Source organism: Pseudophryne corroboree, unplaced genomic scaffold, assembly GCF_028390025.1.
Source record: "Pseudophryne corroboree isolate aPseCor3 unplaced genomic scaffold, aPseCor3.hap2 scaffold_1151, whole genome shotgun sequence".
Classification (NCBI taxonomy): Eukaryota; Metazoa; Chordata; class Amphibia; order Anura; family Myobatrachidae; genus Pseudophryne; species Pseudophryne corroboree.
This window is the reverse complement of record NW_026967776.1, coordinates 153,270-168,979: the sequence shown is the minus strand read 5'-3', so window position 1 is coordinate 168,979 and position 15,710 is coordinate 153,270. Positions and strand designations below refer to the sequence as shown.

General features: G+C 49.5%; 1 protein-coding gene across 2 annotated transcripts in view; it reads left to right on the top strand.

Annotated features, from left to right (window-relative positions):
* Positions 1-15,710, top strand: part of LOC134990249 (oocyte zinc finger protein XlCOF6.1-like) — a 36,208-nt gene that overhangs the window by 7,583 nt on the left and 12,915 nt on the right. For both annotated transcript variants that reach the window (XM_063950666.1, XM_063950665.1), the window contains exons 2-4: positions 3,017-3,095; positions 3,194-3,291; positions 5,553-5,709. In XM_063950666.1, the coding sequence (XP_063806736.1) occupies positions 3,062-3,095; positions 3,194-3,291; positions 5,553-5,709 (289 nt within the window). In that variant the 5' untranslated portion in view covers positions 3,017-3,061. The remainder of the gene's footprint in view (positions 1-3,016; positions 3,096-3,193; positions 3,292-5,552; positions 5,710-15,710) is intronic.

Sequence of the window (15,710 nt, the reverse complement as noted above, 5' to 3'; positions counted from 1 at the left end):
GGAATGGGACATTATACAGTAACACCAGGGGATGTGTCTGGGTGGTGACTGCTGGGAATGGGACATTATACAGTAACGCCAGGGGATGTGTCTGGGTGGTGACTGGAGAGGTGACGGCAGGGTATGGGGCATTATACAGTAACACCAGGGGATGTGTCTGGGTGGTGACTGCTGGGAATGGGACATTATACAGTAACGCCAGGGGATGTGTCTGGGTGATGACTGGAGAGGTGACTGCTGGGAATGGGACATTATACAGTAACACCAGGGGACGTGTCTGGGTGTTGACCGGAGAGGTGATTGCTGGGAATGGGACATTATACAGTAACACCAGGGGACGTGTCTGGGTGATGACCGGAGAGGTGACTGCTGGGAATGGGTCACTATACAGTAACACCGGGGGACGTGTCTGGGTGGTGACTGGAGAGGTGACTGCTGGGAATGGGGCATTATACAGTAACGCCAGGGGATGTGTCTGGGTGGTGACTGCTGGGAATGGGACATTATACCGTAACGCCAGGGGATGTGTACGGGTAATGACTGGAGAGGTGACTGCTGGGAATGGAGCATTATACAGTAACACCAGGGGATGTGTCTGGGTGATGACTGGAGAGGTGACTGCTGGGAATGGAGCATTATACAGTAACACCAGGGGATGTGTCTGGGTGGTGAGTGGAGAGGTGACTGCTGGGAATGGGGCATTATACAGTAACGCCAGGGGATGTGTCTGGGTGATGACTGGAGAGGTGACTGCTGGGAATGGGACATTATACAGGAACATCTGGGATGTATCTGGGTGATGACTGTAGAGGTGACTGCTGGGAATGGGACATTATACAGTAACACCAGGGGACGTGTCTGGGTGATGACTGGAGAGGTAACTGCTGGGAATGGGACATTATACAGTAACACCAGGGGATGTGTCTGGGTGGTGACTGCTGGGAATGGGACATTATACAGTAACGCCAGGGGATGTGTCTGGGTGGTGACTGGAGAGGTGACTGCTGGGTATGGGGCATTATACAGTAACACCAGGGGATGTGTCTGGGTGGTGACTGCTGGGAATGGGACATTATACAGTAACGCCAGGGGATGTGTCTGGGTGATGACTGGAGAGGTGACTGCTGGGAATGGGACATTATACAGTAACACCAGGGGACGTGTCTGGGTGATGACCGGAGAGGTGATTGCTGGGAATGGGACATTATACAGTAACACCAGGGGACGTGTCTGGGTGATGACCGGAGAGGTGACTGCTGGGAATGGGTCACTATACAGTAACACCGGGGGACTTGTCAGGGTGGTGACTGGAGAGGTGACTGCTGGGAATGGGGCATTATACAGTAACGCCAGGGGATGTGTCTGGGTGGTGACTGCTGGGAATGGGACATTATACAGTAACACCGGGGGACGTGTCTGGGTGATGACTGGAGAGGTGACTGCTGGGAATGGAGCATTATACAGTAACACCAGGGGATGTGTCTGGGTGATGACTGGAGAGGTGACTGCTGGGAATGGAGCATTATACAGTAACACCAGGGGATGTGTCTGGGTGGTGACTGGAGAGGTGACTGCTGGGAATGGGGCATTATACAGTAACGCCAGGGGATGTGTCTGGATGGTGACTGCTGGAAATGGGGCATTATATAGTAACGCCAGGGATGTGTCTGGGTGGTGACTGCTGGAAATGGGTAATTATACAGTAACGCCAGGGGATGTGTACGGGTGATGACTGGAAAGGTGACTGCTGGGAATGGGACATTATACAGTAACACCAGGGGATGTGTCTGGGTGATGACTGGACAGGTGACTGCTGGGAATGGGACATTATACAGTAACACCAGGGGATGTGTACGGGTGATGACTGGAGAGGTGACTGCTGGGAATGGGACATTATACAGTAACACCAGGGGATGTGTCCGGGTGATGACTGGAGAGGTGACTGCTGGGAATGGGACATTATACAGTAACACCAGGGGATGTGTCTGGGTGATGACTGGACAGGTGACTGCTGGGAATGGGACATTATACAGTAACACCAGGGGATGTGTACGGGTGATGACCGGAGAGGTAACTGCTGGGAATGGGACATTATACAGTAACACCAGGAGATGTGTCTGGGTGGTGACTGCTGGGAATGGGACATTATACAGTAACACCGGGGGATGTGTACGGGTGATGACCGGAGAGGTAACTGCTGGGAATGGGACATTATACAGTAACGCCAGGGGATGTGTCTGGGTGGTGACTGCTGGGAATGGGACATTATACAGTAACACCGGGGGACGTGTCTGGGTGATGACTGGAGAGGTGACTGCTGGGAATGGGGCATTATACAGTAACACCAGGTGATGTGTCTGGGTGATGACTGGAGAGGTGACTGCTGGGAATGGGACATTATACAGTAACACCAGGGGATGTGTATGGGTGATGACTGGAGAGGTGACTGCTGGGAATGGGACATTATACAGTAACGCCAGGGGATGTGTCTGGGTGGTGACTGCTGGGAATGGGACATTATACAGTAACACCGGGGGACGTGTCTGGGTGATGACTGGAGAGGTGACTGCTGGGATTGGGACATTATACAGTAACACCAGGTGACGTGTCTGGGTGATGACTGGAGAGGTGACTGCTGGGAATGGGGCATTATACAGTAACATCGGGGGGCGTGTCTGGGTGATGTCTGGAGAGGTGACTGCTGGGAATGGGACATTATACAGTAACACCAGGGGATGTGTCTGGGTGATGACTGGAGAGGTGACTGCTGGGAATGGGACATTATACAGTAACACCAGGGGATGTGTCTGGGTGATGACTGGAGAGGTGACTGCTGGGAATGGGGCATTATACAGTAACACCAGGGGGGGTGTCTGGGTGATGACTGGAGAGGTGACTGCTGGGAATGGGGCATTATACAGTTACACCAGGGGATGTGTCTGGGTGATGACTGTATCACTGTGTGTGTCAGGTTCCTATAAGGTGTCAGGATGTCACTGTCTATGTCTCCATGCAGGAGGGGGAGTATATAGAGGAACACAGGGGTCTGTACAAGGACGTGATGATGGAGAATAACCGGCCCCTCACATTACTGGGTAAGAGGAGACTGTCATGTATTGTACAGGGGAGAGCAGGTATGGGGCCTGATAATCACATATATACACTGTACTCAGTCTCTGTGTGTCTCCTACAGGTGGACCCAGTAACAGAGATACCCCAGAGAGATGTCCCCGTCCTCTGTATTCCCAGGATTGTACAGAGGAGAATCACAGGATCCCACAGGAGGATCAGGTAGGTGGGATTTAAGTTCTCCCCAATATACCAAAGTGACTGTCACTATATAATCTGTAGAGGAGCTGTGTGTTTTATACACTGATATTATACTGTTTCACCTCAGTTTAATCTGAATGTATGCAAATGTCATTATAGTGTTGTGGTTTTTTTTTCTGCTGCAGGGTACACTGGGTTCCACAGGGAGTAACGTTGGGGTGTAGAGTAGGATCTTGATCCGAGGCACCAACAGGCTAAAAGTTGTGACTGTTCCCAGAGTGCATAGCTCCGCCTGCTCTATAACCCCGCCTCTGTGCACAGGAGCTCAGTTTTGTAGTTGGTGCCATGCAGTGCAGGCATACAACAGACGGGCTGCTCCAGCAGTCCTCAGATGAGCTTTTTTAAGTGAAAAATGAAGACTTCAACGGCTGCACGCCGGAGAGTGGAGCCTCCATCCAGAAGTATTTCAACTCCTCGTGGACAAATGGGGCCTTCCAGATGTGGACCTGATGGCATCTCGACACAATCACAATTTTCCGGTCTTCAGAACAAGGACAAGGGATCCTCAAGCAGCGTTCGTGGATGCACTGGCAATTCCATGGAACTTTCGTCTGCAACACGTGTTCCCTCCGTTGTCACTCCTGCCCAGAGTAATAAGGAAGTTCAAGCAAGAAGGAGGAATCCTACTTCTGATCGCTCCAGCGTGGCCCAGACGGCATTGGTCCTCAGACCTTCAGGGTCTATTGATAGAGCGTCCCCTTCTTCTTCCACAGTGCCCAGATCTCCTCGTTCAGGGCCCCTGTGTATAACAGGATTTGGCCCGGTTAGCTTTGACGGCGTGGCTCTTGGAGCTTCCATTCTGAGGGCCAAAGGATTTTCTGAGGCGGTCATTCAAACTATGTTGAAGGCCTGGAAACTGGCTTCTGCTCTGGTTTATCATAGGGTCTGGAATTACTTTGCTTGGTGCACCACTAACAATCATGATGCTTACCAATTTAGTACGGCCAAACTTTTGGCCTTTCTACAACAGGGCCTGGACTTAGGCCTTCGTCTGGCCTCCATCAAGGTTCATATTTCTGCCTTGTCGGTTTGGTTGCAGAGGAAAATTGCGACTCTACCTGATCATACATTCACTCAGGGTGTGTTGCAGATTCAACCTCCTTACGTCCCGCCTGTGGCTTCTTGGGACTTGTCGGTGGTTCTGGAGGCATTACAAGGGTCTCTGTTTTTTGCTGGCTATTGCCTCTGCTAGATGGGTGTCGGATTTGGGTGCCTTGTCTTGTAGGTCTCCATATCTGATTTTTCACCGTGAGCGGGCGGTTCATAGAACACGTCCCGGGTACCTACCTAAGGTGGTTTCTTCTTTCCAACTTAATCATGAGATTGTGGTTCCGGCCTTTGCCTCTCCTAAATTGTCTTCCAAAGAGCGGTCTTTGAATTTGGTACGTATCTATGTGAAGAGAACTGCCTCCATTCGGAAGTCTGATTCTCTCTTTGTACTGTTTGGTTTTCACAAATGTGGCTGTCCTGCTCACAAGCGGACCTTGGCCAGATGGATTAGAATGGTGATTGCGCATGCTTATGTACAGGCTGGTGGTCCAGCTCCTGCGACTATCAATGCCCATTCTACTCTATCTGTTGGACCTTCTTGGGCGGCCCGCCGTGGTGCGACCCTTGAACAATTGTGCAAGGTGGCTACTTGGTCCTCAGTGAACACGTTCATAAGGTTCTATGCCTTCGATACTTCCGCCTCCCAGGATGCTTCCTTTGGACGACGGGTTCTTGTGCCCGCTACAGTGCATCCCCTCCCATGAGGAACTGCTTTAGGACATCCCCGATGTTGTTCCCTGTGGAACCCAGTGTATCCCGCAGCCGAAAACAAGATTTATGGTAAGAACTTACAGTTGTTAAATCTTTCTGCGAGGTACACTGGGTTCCACAGGGCGCCCACCCTGACGCACTTGGCTTCTTTTGGTTGGTATGGCATTAGCTGCTGACACCTTCTCCTGTCGTGAGAGTGTCTTGTATGTGGTTACTAATGATTGTTGTCTCTTTTACCTGCTACTGCATTGGACTGGTTAACAAAAACGGAACTCCTGTGCACGGAGGCGGGGTTATAGAGGAGGCGGCACTATGCATTCTGGGAACGGTCAAAGCTTTTATCCTGTTGGTGGCTCGGATCAAGATCATACTCTACACACCAATGTTATTCCCTGTGGAACACAGTGTACCTCGCAGATAGATTTAACAACGGTAAAATCTAATTTTTTTGCTTTTTGTAGGTACAACGTCTGTCTGATATTAAAACAGAAGATATAGAGGGAGAAGAGACGTATCTAACTGTTATAAAGGCAGAAGATACAGAGGAAGAAGAAGAGACGTATGTGAGGGGTGATCAGCAGTGTAAGGAGGAGGAAATTCCTACAGTTATCAGCACAGGTGAGTAATAAACACTTATTACAGAAGAGTCACATTCTCCTTGCTCAGTCAGTACAAACTAATGAGGAATATGTATGTTCTCAGGGAGAGTCGGGAGCCATCAGCCCCTATTATACTCCTGCTCTCCCCCTCACATCATGTCACTGTGTGTTACCAGCCCAGAGATCTGACCAGTCTCCTCCCCACACTCTCTGGTGTATCTCATACATCAGGAGACATCAGCCCCTATTATTCTCCTGCACCCCCCTCACATCATGTCACTGTGTGTTACCAGCCCAGAGATATGACCAGTCTCCTCCCCACACTCTCTGGTGCATCTCATACAACAGGACCCATCAGCCCCTATTATTCTCCTGCTCCCCCCTCACATCATGTCACTGTGTGTTACCAGCCCAGAGATATGACCAGTCTCCTCCCCACACTCTCTGGTGTATCTCGTAGATCAGGAGCCATCAGCCCCTATTATACTCCTGCTCTTTCCTTCACATCATGCCACTGTGTGTTACCAGCCCAGATATCTGACCAGTCTCCTCCCCACACTCTCTGGTGTATCTCAAACATCAGGAGCCATCAGCACCTATTATACTCCTGCTCCCCCCTCACATCATGTCACTGTGTGTCACCAGCCCAGAGATCTGACCAGTCTCCTCCCCACACTCTCTGGTGTATCTCATACATCAGGAGCCATCAGCCCCTATTATACTCCTGCTCTTTCATACACATCATGCCACTCTGTGTTACCAACCCAGATATCTGACCAGTCTCCTCCCCACACTCTCTGGTGTATCTCATACATCAGGAGCCATCAGCCCCTATTATACTCCTGCTCTCCCCCTCACATCATGTCACTGTGTGTTACCAGCCCAGAGATCTGACCAGTCTCCTCCCCACACTCTCTGGTGTATCTCATACATCAGGAGCCATCAGCCCCTATTATACTCCTGCTCTCCCCCTCACATCATGTCACTGTGTGTTACCAGCCCAGAGATCTGACCAGTCTCCTCCCCACACTCTCTGGTGTATCTCATACATCAGGAGCCATCAGCCCCTATTATACTCCTGCTCTCCCCCTCACATCATGTCACTGTGTGTTACCAGCCCAGAGATCTGACCAGTCTCCTCCCCACACTCTCTGGTGTATCTCATACATCAGGAGCCATCAGCCCCTATTATACTCCTGCTCTCCCCCTTACATCATGTCACTGTGTGTCACCAGCCCAGAGACCTGACCAGTCTCCTCCTCACACTCTCTGGTGTATCTCATACATCAGGAGCCATCAGCCCCTATTATACTCCTGCTCTCCCCCTCACATCATGTCACTGTGTGTTACCAGCCCAGAGATCTGACCAGTCTCCTCCCCACACTCTCTGGTGTATCTCATACATCAGGAGCCATCAGCCCCTATTATACTCCTGCTCTCCCCCTTACATCATGTCACTGTGTGTCACCAGCCCAGAGACCTGACCAGTCTCCTCCCCACACTCTCTGGTGTATCTCATACATCAGGAGCCATCAGCCCCTATTATATTCCTGCTCTCCCCCTCACATCATGTCACTGTGTGTTACCAGCCCTGAGATCTGACCAGTCTCCTCCCCACACTCTCTGGTGTATCTCATACATCAGGAGCCATCAGCCCCTATTATACTCCTGCTCTCCCCCTCACATCATGTCACTCTGTGTCACCAGCAGCCATACTGTGTGCTAGCAGTACCTCAGCCTATGGTATTACATGCCAGGTATTCAATGAGAGTGTCTGTATTAGCATACGCCGGTCCTATATATAAACCACTCCTTTTTCTCTAATATCCATAAGGTATACTGGTGACTTAGTACAATGGGGTATAGATGTGGTCCAAAGGAGCCGGTGCACTTTACATTTCTTCCACTGTGTGTGCTGGCTCCTCCCCTCTATGCCCCCTCATACAGGCAGTTTAGAAATATGTGCCCTCAGGAGAGGATGCCACTCTGCAGCTCCAGAGGATTTTCTTCAGTTTATTTTAAACGTTGTTGTTGTCGGTATGCTGTGTGGGAGCGACAGTATAACAGTATACCTGCACTGAGGGAGTTAGGGGGGGGGGGGGGGGGTTCCGGTCTCTTCAGGCATCAGAACAGCTTCCCCGCTGCAGGACCACCGTCCTGAGAGGTTGTTGGTACCGCAGGGCATTGCGCCTTACCAAACGCAATCACAGCACGCCGCACACCCCTAGCAATGCCGGGAGGTGAGAAGAGTGGTGAGTACAAACCGGGGGACCCACAAGGGGGTCCCTCGGTTCTTGGTGCGGCGCGTTTACAGGGGCGGCATACGGACGCTCTATGGAGGGATCCGCTATAGCCCCCCTGTGTACACTGGCAGCGGTGGTGGAAACAGGGATTCATGTTACGTTTTACACCTGTTAGGGGACATTTGTCAGTATAAATATCTGTGGAGCTCCGGCGCCATTACAGCGGGTGGAGCTTCCTCAGAGCGGGACCAGGGGCGTTTTGGTGCTTTCCTCTAATTACAGCTGCAGCAGCAAGTACACACAGCTCCTGCAGACACTCAGGATACGCAGGAAACTGGGACAGGGGTGTAAATAAGGTGGAGAACCGCTATTATACACACTATAGTGTCCTGAAAAGTAAAGACTACGGTGTTATACTGTGATACAGACAGCCTGCAGTCTCACTGGGTCTGCTGGGCCTGGGTGTGCTGTTCCTCTCTCTCTGTGTCTCCTTCTCACATACCAATCTGGGAAGGCTTGCTTTTCAATATACTTATCTGTGTGTGTGTGTGTGTGTGTGTGTGTGTGTGTGTGTGTGTGTGTGTGTGTTTGTCTACTGTAAACATGGTAAAACACCAATTATGCAGTGTATGTCACACCAGATTCTCTCCCTCTGCGGTTGGTTCCCTCTCATGTGAACAATGCAGCCAATCCTCCCAAGTTAGTTAGACTGGAGGGGGAGGGTCAGGAGCCATCCTGGCTCAGTGCCATAAAAACCATGATGACAGACATGTCATCCCAGCTCACTGCTAATAAGCAAAAGACACAACAACTGCAGCAGGATGTAGCAGACCTAGCTGCAAGGGCAGATAATAAACAACCCCCCCCCTCCCTAGTTCAGGGCCACATAAGCGTGGGCTGCCTGATCTACTCTCAGAAACTGAGGATGAGGTACAGGAGGAGGGGGAGGAATGGTATCCTATTACAGAGGACTCACCTTCTGAACAGGGTATTGAGCGCCTTATACTTGCTATCAGGGATGTGATAAAAGTCCTATTGGAAGACGCTGCCGTACAGCAGTCGTTTTTCTAATCACAGAAAAATAAGATTTTAAACATACCGGTAAATCTTTTTTATGAGCAATAGACGGGCTTCGCAGGAGACATGGGCACTTTAAGAAAGAATTTAGTTCTGGGTGTGCACTGGCTCCTCCCTCTATGCCCCTCTTCCAGACCTCAGTTAGAGAAACTGTGCCCAGAGGAGACGGACAGTACGAGGAAAGGATTTTGTTAATCCAGGGCAAGACTCATACCAGCCACACCAATCACACCGTATAACTTGTGACAACAACCCAGTTAACAGTATGAAAAACAACATAGCATCAGTTCAGCACCGATGCAACTATAACATAACCCTTATTGAAGCAATAACTATATACAAGTCTCGCAGAAGTAGTCCGCACTTGGGACGGGCGCCTAGCATCCTCTACGGACTACAAGAAAAAGATTTACTGGTAGGTTTAAAATCTTATTTTCTCTAACATCCTAGAGGATGCTGGGGACTCCGTAAGGACCATGGGGATTATACCAAAGCTCCCAAACAGGCGGGAGAGTGCGGATGACTCTGCAGCACCGATTGAGCAAACATGAGGTCCTCCTCAGCCAGGGTATCAAACTTATAGAATTTTGCAAAAGTGTTTGAACCCGACCAAGTAGCAGCTCGACACAGCTGTAGTGCCGAGACCCCTTGGACAGCCGCCCAAGAAGAGCCCACTTTCCTAGTGGAATGGGCCCTGACCGATTTAGGTAATGGCAATCCTGCCCTAGAATGCGCCTGCTGAATCGTGTTACAGATCCAGCGAGCAATAGTCTGCTTTGAAGCAGGGTCACCAAGCTTGTTGGCTGCATACAGGATAAATAGTGCCTCTGTTTTCTGGACTCTAGCCGTTCTGGCTACATACATTTTCAAAGCCCTGACCACATCAAGGGACTCGGAATCCTCCAAGTCACGTGTAGCTACAGGCACCACAATAGGTTGGTTCATATGAAAAGATGATACCACCCTTGGCAGAAATTGTGGACGGGTCCGCAATTCTCCTCTATCCACATGGAAAACCAGATAGGGGCTTTTATGTGACAAAGCTGCTAATTCTGACACTCGCCTAGCCGAAGCTAGGGCTAATAACATGACCACCTTCCACGTGAGATATTTCCGCTCTACCGTTTTAAGTGGTTCAAACCAGTGTGACTTTAGGAAACTTAACACCATGTTCACTCCCTTTACAAAAGTCTGAACTTCTGGGAGAGAAGCCAATTCTTTTTGAAAGAAAATGTATAGGGCCGAAATCTGGACCTTAATGGAGCCTAATTTAAGGCCCAAATTCACTCCAGTTTGTAGGAAGTGAAGGAAACGGCCCAGATGGAATTCTTCCGTAGGAGCATTCTTGGTCTCACACCAAGAAACATATTTTCGCCATATACGGTGATAATGTTTTGCTGTTACTTCCTTCCTAGCCTTTATCAGCGTAGGAATAACCTCAACCGGAATGCCTTTTTCTGCTAGAATCTTGGAACAGACAGGGCCCCTGTTGCAACAGGTCCTGTCTTAGAGGAAGAGGCCACGGATCCTCTGTGAGCATTTCCTGCAGATCTGGATACCAGGTCCGTCGTGGCCAATCTGGAACAATGAGGATTGTTCTCACTCCTTTTCTTCTTATTATCCCCGACACCTTGGGTATGAGAGGAAGAGGAGGAAATACATAGACTGACCGGAACACCCACGGTGTCACTAGGGCGTCTACCGCTACTGCCTGAGGGTCTCTTGACCCGGTGCAATACCTCTGTAGCTTTTTGTTGAGGCGGGACGCCATCATGTCTACCTGTGGCAGTCCCCACCGACTTGCAATCTGTGCGAAGACTTCCTGATGAAGTCCCCACTCTCCCGGGTGTAGGTCATGTCTGCTTACGAAGTCTGCTTCCCAGTTGTCCACTCCCGGAATGAACACTGCTGACAGTGCGCTTACATGATTCTCCACCCAGCGAAGAATTCTGGTGGCTTCTACCATCGCCACCCTGCTCCTTGTGCCGCCATGGCGGTTTACATGAGCCACTGCGGTGATGTTGTCTGACTGAATCAGAACCGGTTGGTCGCGAAGCAGGGACTCCGCTTGACGTAGGGCGTTGTATATGGCCCTTAGTTCCAGGATGTTGATGTGAAGGCAAGTCTCCTGACTTGACCACAGCCCTTGGAAATTTCTTCCCTGTGTGACTGCCCCCCACCCTCGGAGGCTTGCATCCGTGGTCACCAGGACCCAGTCCTGAATGCCGAATCTGCGACCTTCGAGAAGGTGAGCACTCTGCAGCCACCACAGCAGAGACACCCTGGCCCTGGGGGATAGGGTGATTAACCAATGCATCTAAAGAAGTGATCCGGACCACTTGTCCAGTAAGTCCCATTGGAAGGTCTTCGCATGGAACCTGCCGAAGGGAATGGCCTCGTATGATGCCACCATCCTTCCCAGGAGTCGAGTGCAGTGATGCACTGACACCTGTTTTGGTTTTAATAGATTCCTGACCAGTGTCATGAGCTCCTGAGCTCTCTCAATCGGGAGATAAACCCTTTTCTGGTCTGTGTCTAGGATCATGCCTAGGAGAGGCAGATGAGCTGTAGGAACCAACTACGACTTTGAAATATAGAGAATCCAGCCGTGTTGCCGTTACACTTCCAGAGAAAGTGATACGCTGTTCAGCAACTGCTCTCTTGATCTCGCTTTTATGAGGAGATCGTCCAAGTACGTGATAATAGTGACACCTTCCTTCTGCAGGAGCACCATCCTTTTCGCCATTACCTTGGTGAATATTCTCGGGGCCGTGAAGAGACCAAACGGCAACGTCTGAAATTGGTAATGACAATCCTGTACCGCATTTCTGAGGTACGCCTGATGAGGTGGATAAATGGGGACATGAAGGTATGCATCCTTTATGTCCAGAGTCACCATAAAATCTCCCCCTTTTAGGCTTACAATGACCGCTCTTAGCGATTCCAACTTGAACCTTTTCAGGTATGTGTTCAGGGATTTTAAATTCAATATGAGTGACCGAACCGTCTGGTTTCTGGACTACAACATGGTCGAATAATAACCCCCTCCTTGTTGAATGAGGGGAACCTTGACCTCCACCTGTTGAAGATACAATTTGTAAATTGCAGTTAACACTGTTTCCCTCTCGTGGGGGGAAGGCGGCACGGCCGTCGGTGAGGGGGCATCTCCTCAAAGTCCAGCTTGTATCCCTGAGACACAATATCTATTGCCCAGGGATCTAACAGGGAGTGAACCCACTTGTGGCGTGCCCCCACCGGGCCTAGCTCTGCCTGTGGAGCCCCAGCGACATGCGGTGGATTTTGTAGAGGCCGGGAGGACTTCTGTTCCTGTGAACTAGCTGTGTTGTGCAGCTTCTTTCCTCTGCATCCGCCTCTGGCAAGAAAGGACACACCTTGGACTTTCTTGTTTCTTTGTTCGAAAGGCTGCATTTGATAATGTCGTGCTTTCCTAGGCTGTGCAGGATATAAGGCAAAAAAATCAGAATTACCAGCTATAGCTGTGGAGACCAGGTCCGAGAACCCTTCTCCACACAATCCTCAGCCTTCCATATGCCTCTTAAGTCGGCATCATCTGTCCATTGCATATTCTACAGGACACGTCAAGCAGAAATCGACATAGCTTTGACCCTAGGACCCAGTAGACTCATGTCTCTTTGGGCATGTTTCATATATATATATATATATAATATATATATATATATATCTCTTAAGACAGCATCTTTAATATATATATCTCTATATATATATATCTCTATATATATATCTCTCTATATATATATATATATATATATATATATATATATATATATATATCTCTATATATCTCTATATATATCTTGTCTGGAGATTCCCGCTCTTTTTCATCATGAGAGGAGGGAAATTTACCTCAGCATTCTTCCCCTTAACATGTGTACCCTTGTGTCAGGGACAGATGAGTCATCAGTGATATGCAAATCATCTTTTATTACAATAATCATATATTGAATACTTTTCTGCCATTTTGGCTGTAACTTTGCATTATCATAGTCGACACTGGAGTCAGACTCCGTGTCGATATCAGTGTTTATTATTTTGGATAGTGAGCATTGAGAGACTCTGAAGGTCTCGGCGACATAGGGACAGACATGGGTAGAATTCCTGTCTGTTCTCTAATCTTTTGTGCAATAAATTCACCTTAGCACTTAATTACACATATCCAAACAGGTGTCGGCGTTGTCGACGGAGACACCCTCTCACACACACACACACACACATATTTGCTCCATCTCCTCCTTAGGGGAACCTTTTACCTCAGACATGTCGACACACACGTATCGACACACCACACACTCAGGGAATGCTCATCTGAAGACAATTCCCCCATAAGGCCCTTTGGAGAGACAGAGAGAGAGTATGCCAGCACACACCCCAGCGCTATTAACCCAGGAATAACACAGTAACTTAATGTTAACCCAGTAGCTGCTGTTTATATTGATTTTTGCGCCTAATTATGTGCCCACCCCCCTCCTCTCTTTTTACCCTCTTCTACCGTGTAACTGCAGGGGAGAGGCTGGGGAAGTTCTTCTCAGCGGTGCTGTGGAGAAAAAACATGGCGCTGGTGAGTGCTGAGGAAGAAGCCCCGCCCCTCGATGGCGGGCTTCTGTCCCGCTTTCATGTACAATTTTTGGCGGGGGCCCATACATATATACAGTGCCCAACTGTATATATGCAAACTTTTGCCAAAGAGGTCTCTAATTGCTGCCCAGGGCGCCCCCCCCTCCCCCTGCGCCCTGCACCCTTACAGTGACCGGAGTATGTGGGTTTAGTGTGGGAGCAATGGCGCACAGCTGCAGTGCTGTGCGCTACCTCAGTGAAGATTGGAGTCTTCTGCCGCCGATTTCTAAGTCTTCTTGCTTCTTTCACCCGGCTTCTGTCTTCCGGCTCTGCTAGAAGGACGGTGGCGCGGCTCCGGGATCGGACGACGAGGGTGAGAGCCTGTGCACGATCCCTTTGGAGCTAATGGTGTCCAGTAGCCTAAGAAGCAGGACCTAGCTTCAGAGAGTAGGGCTGCTTCTCTCCCCTCAGTCCCACGATGCAGGGAGTCTGTTGCCAGCAGAAGCTCTCTGAAAATAAAAAAAAACCTAACAAAATACTTTCTTATAGCAAGCTCAGGAGAGCTCACTAAACAGCACCCAGCTCGTCCGGGCACAGATTCTAACTGAGGTCTGGAGGAGGGACATAGAGGGAGGAGCCAGAGCACACCAGAATCTAAATTATTTCTTAAAGTGCCCATGTCTCCTGCGGAGCCCGTCTATTCCCCATGGTCCTTACGGAGTCCCCAGCATCCACTAGGACGTTAGAGAAAATATGATTTTAATTACCTACCGGTAAATCCTTTTCTCGTAGTCTGTAGAGGATGCTGGGATCCATTTAGTACCATGGGGATATACCAAAGCTCCCAGTACAGGAGGGAGAGTGCTGAGGTTCCTGCAGAACTGATTGACCAAACTTGAGGTCCTCAGAGGCCAAAGTATAGAACTTGTAAAACTTAGCAAACGTGACCATGTAGCTGCTCGGCAAAGCTGAATAGCCGAGACACCCTGGGCAGCTGCCCTGGAAGAACCCACTTTACGGGTAGAGTGCGCCTGAACAGATTTTGGAATTGGCAATCCTGCCGTGGAATAAGCATGCTGGATAGTAAGCCTGATCCAGCGTGAAATTGTCTGCTTAGAAGCAGGATACCCAATCTTATTGGGATCATAAAGTACAAATAGTGCGTACGACTTCCTGTGACGAGTAGTTCTCTTCACATAGATTTTCAAAAGCCCGCACGACATCCAAGGACTTTGAGGTAATTGAGGTGTCAGTAGCCACTGGCACCACAATAGGTTGGTTGATATGAAAAGCCGGCACAACCTCAGGGAGAAATTGCTGACGCGTTCTGAGCTCAGCTCTATCCTCATGTGAAATCAAGCAGGGGCTCTTGTGCGACAATGCCCCCAATTCTGACACACGTCTGGTAGAAGCCAAGGCCAAGTAAGGAATCGCCTTCCAAGTAAGAAACTTTACGTCCACCTCCTGTAAAGGTTCGAAGCAATCCAATTGCAGGAACTACAGCACCACATTAAGATCCCAAGGTGCCATAGGAGGCACAAAGGGTGGTTGGATGTGCAGAACTCCTTTCAAGAAAATCTGAACCTCAGGGATAGCAGCCAATTGTTTCTGGAAGAAAATAGACAAGGCCAAAATCTGTACCTTGATGGAGCCCAAGTGTAGGCCAACACCTGCTTGCAGAAAGAGGAGAAAATGTCCCAGTTGAAACTCCACCTTAGGAAACTTTTTGGATTCACACCAAGACACTTACTTTTTCCAAATTCGATGGTAATGCTTAGACATTACCCCGTTCCTAGCTTGGATCAGAGTAGGAATAACCTTATTCGGAATGCCCTTCTGAGCTAAGATCTGGCGTTCAACCTCCATGCCGTCAAACGTAGCCGCGGTAAGTCTTGATAGGCAAACGGCCCCTGCAGTAAAAGGTCCTCGCGAAGATGAAGAGGCCTCAGATCCTCCAGCAGTAATGCCAGAAGATCCGCGTACCAAGCCCGACTTGGCCAGTCCAGAGCAATGAGGATCGCCGGAACTCTTGATCTTTTTATTAGTTTGAGAATCCTTGGGATGAGTAGAAGTGGAGGGAACACATACACTGACTGGAACACCCATG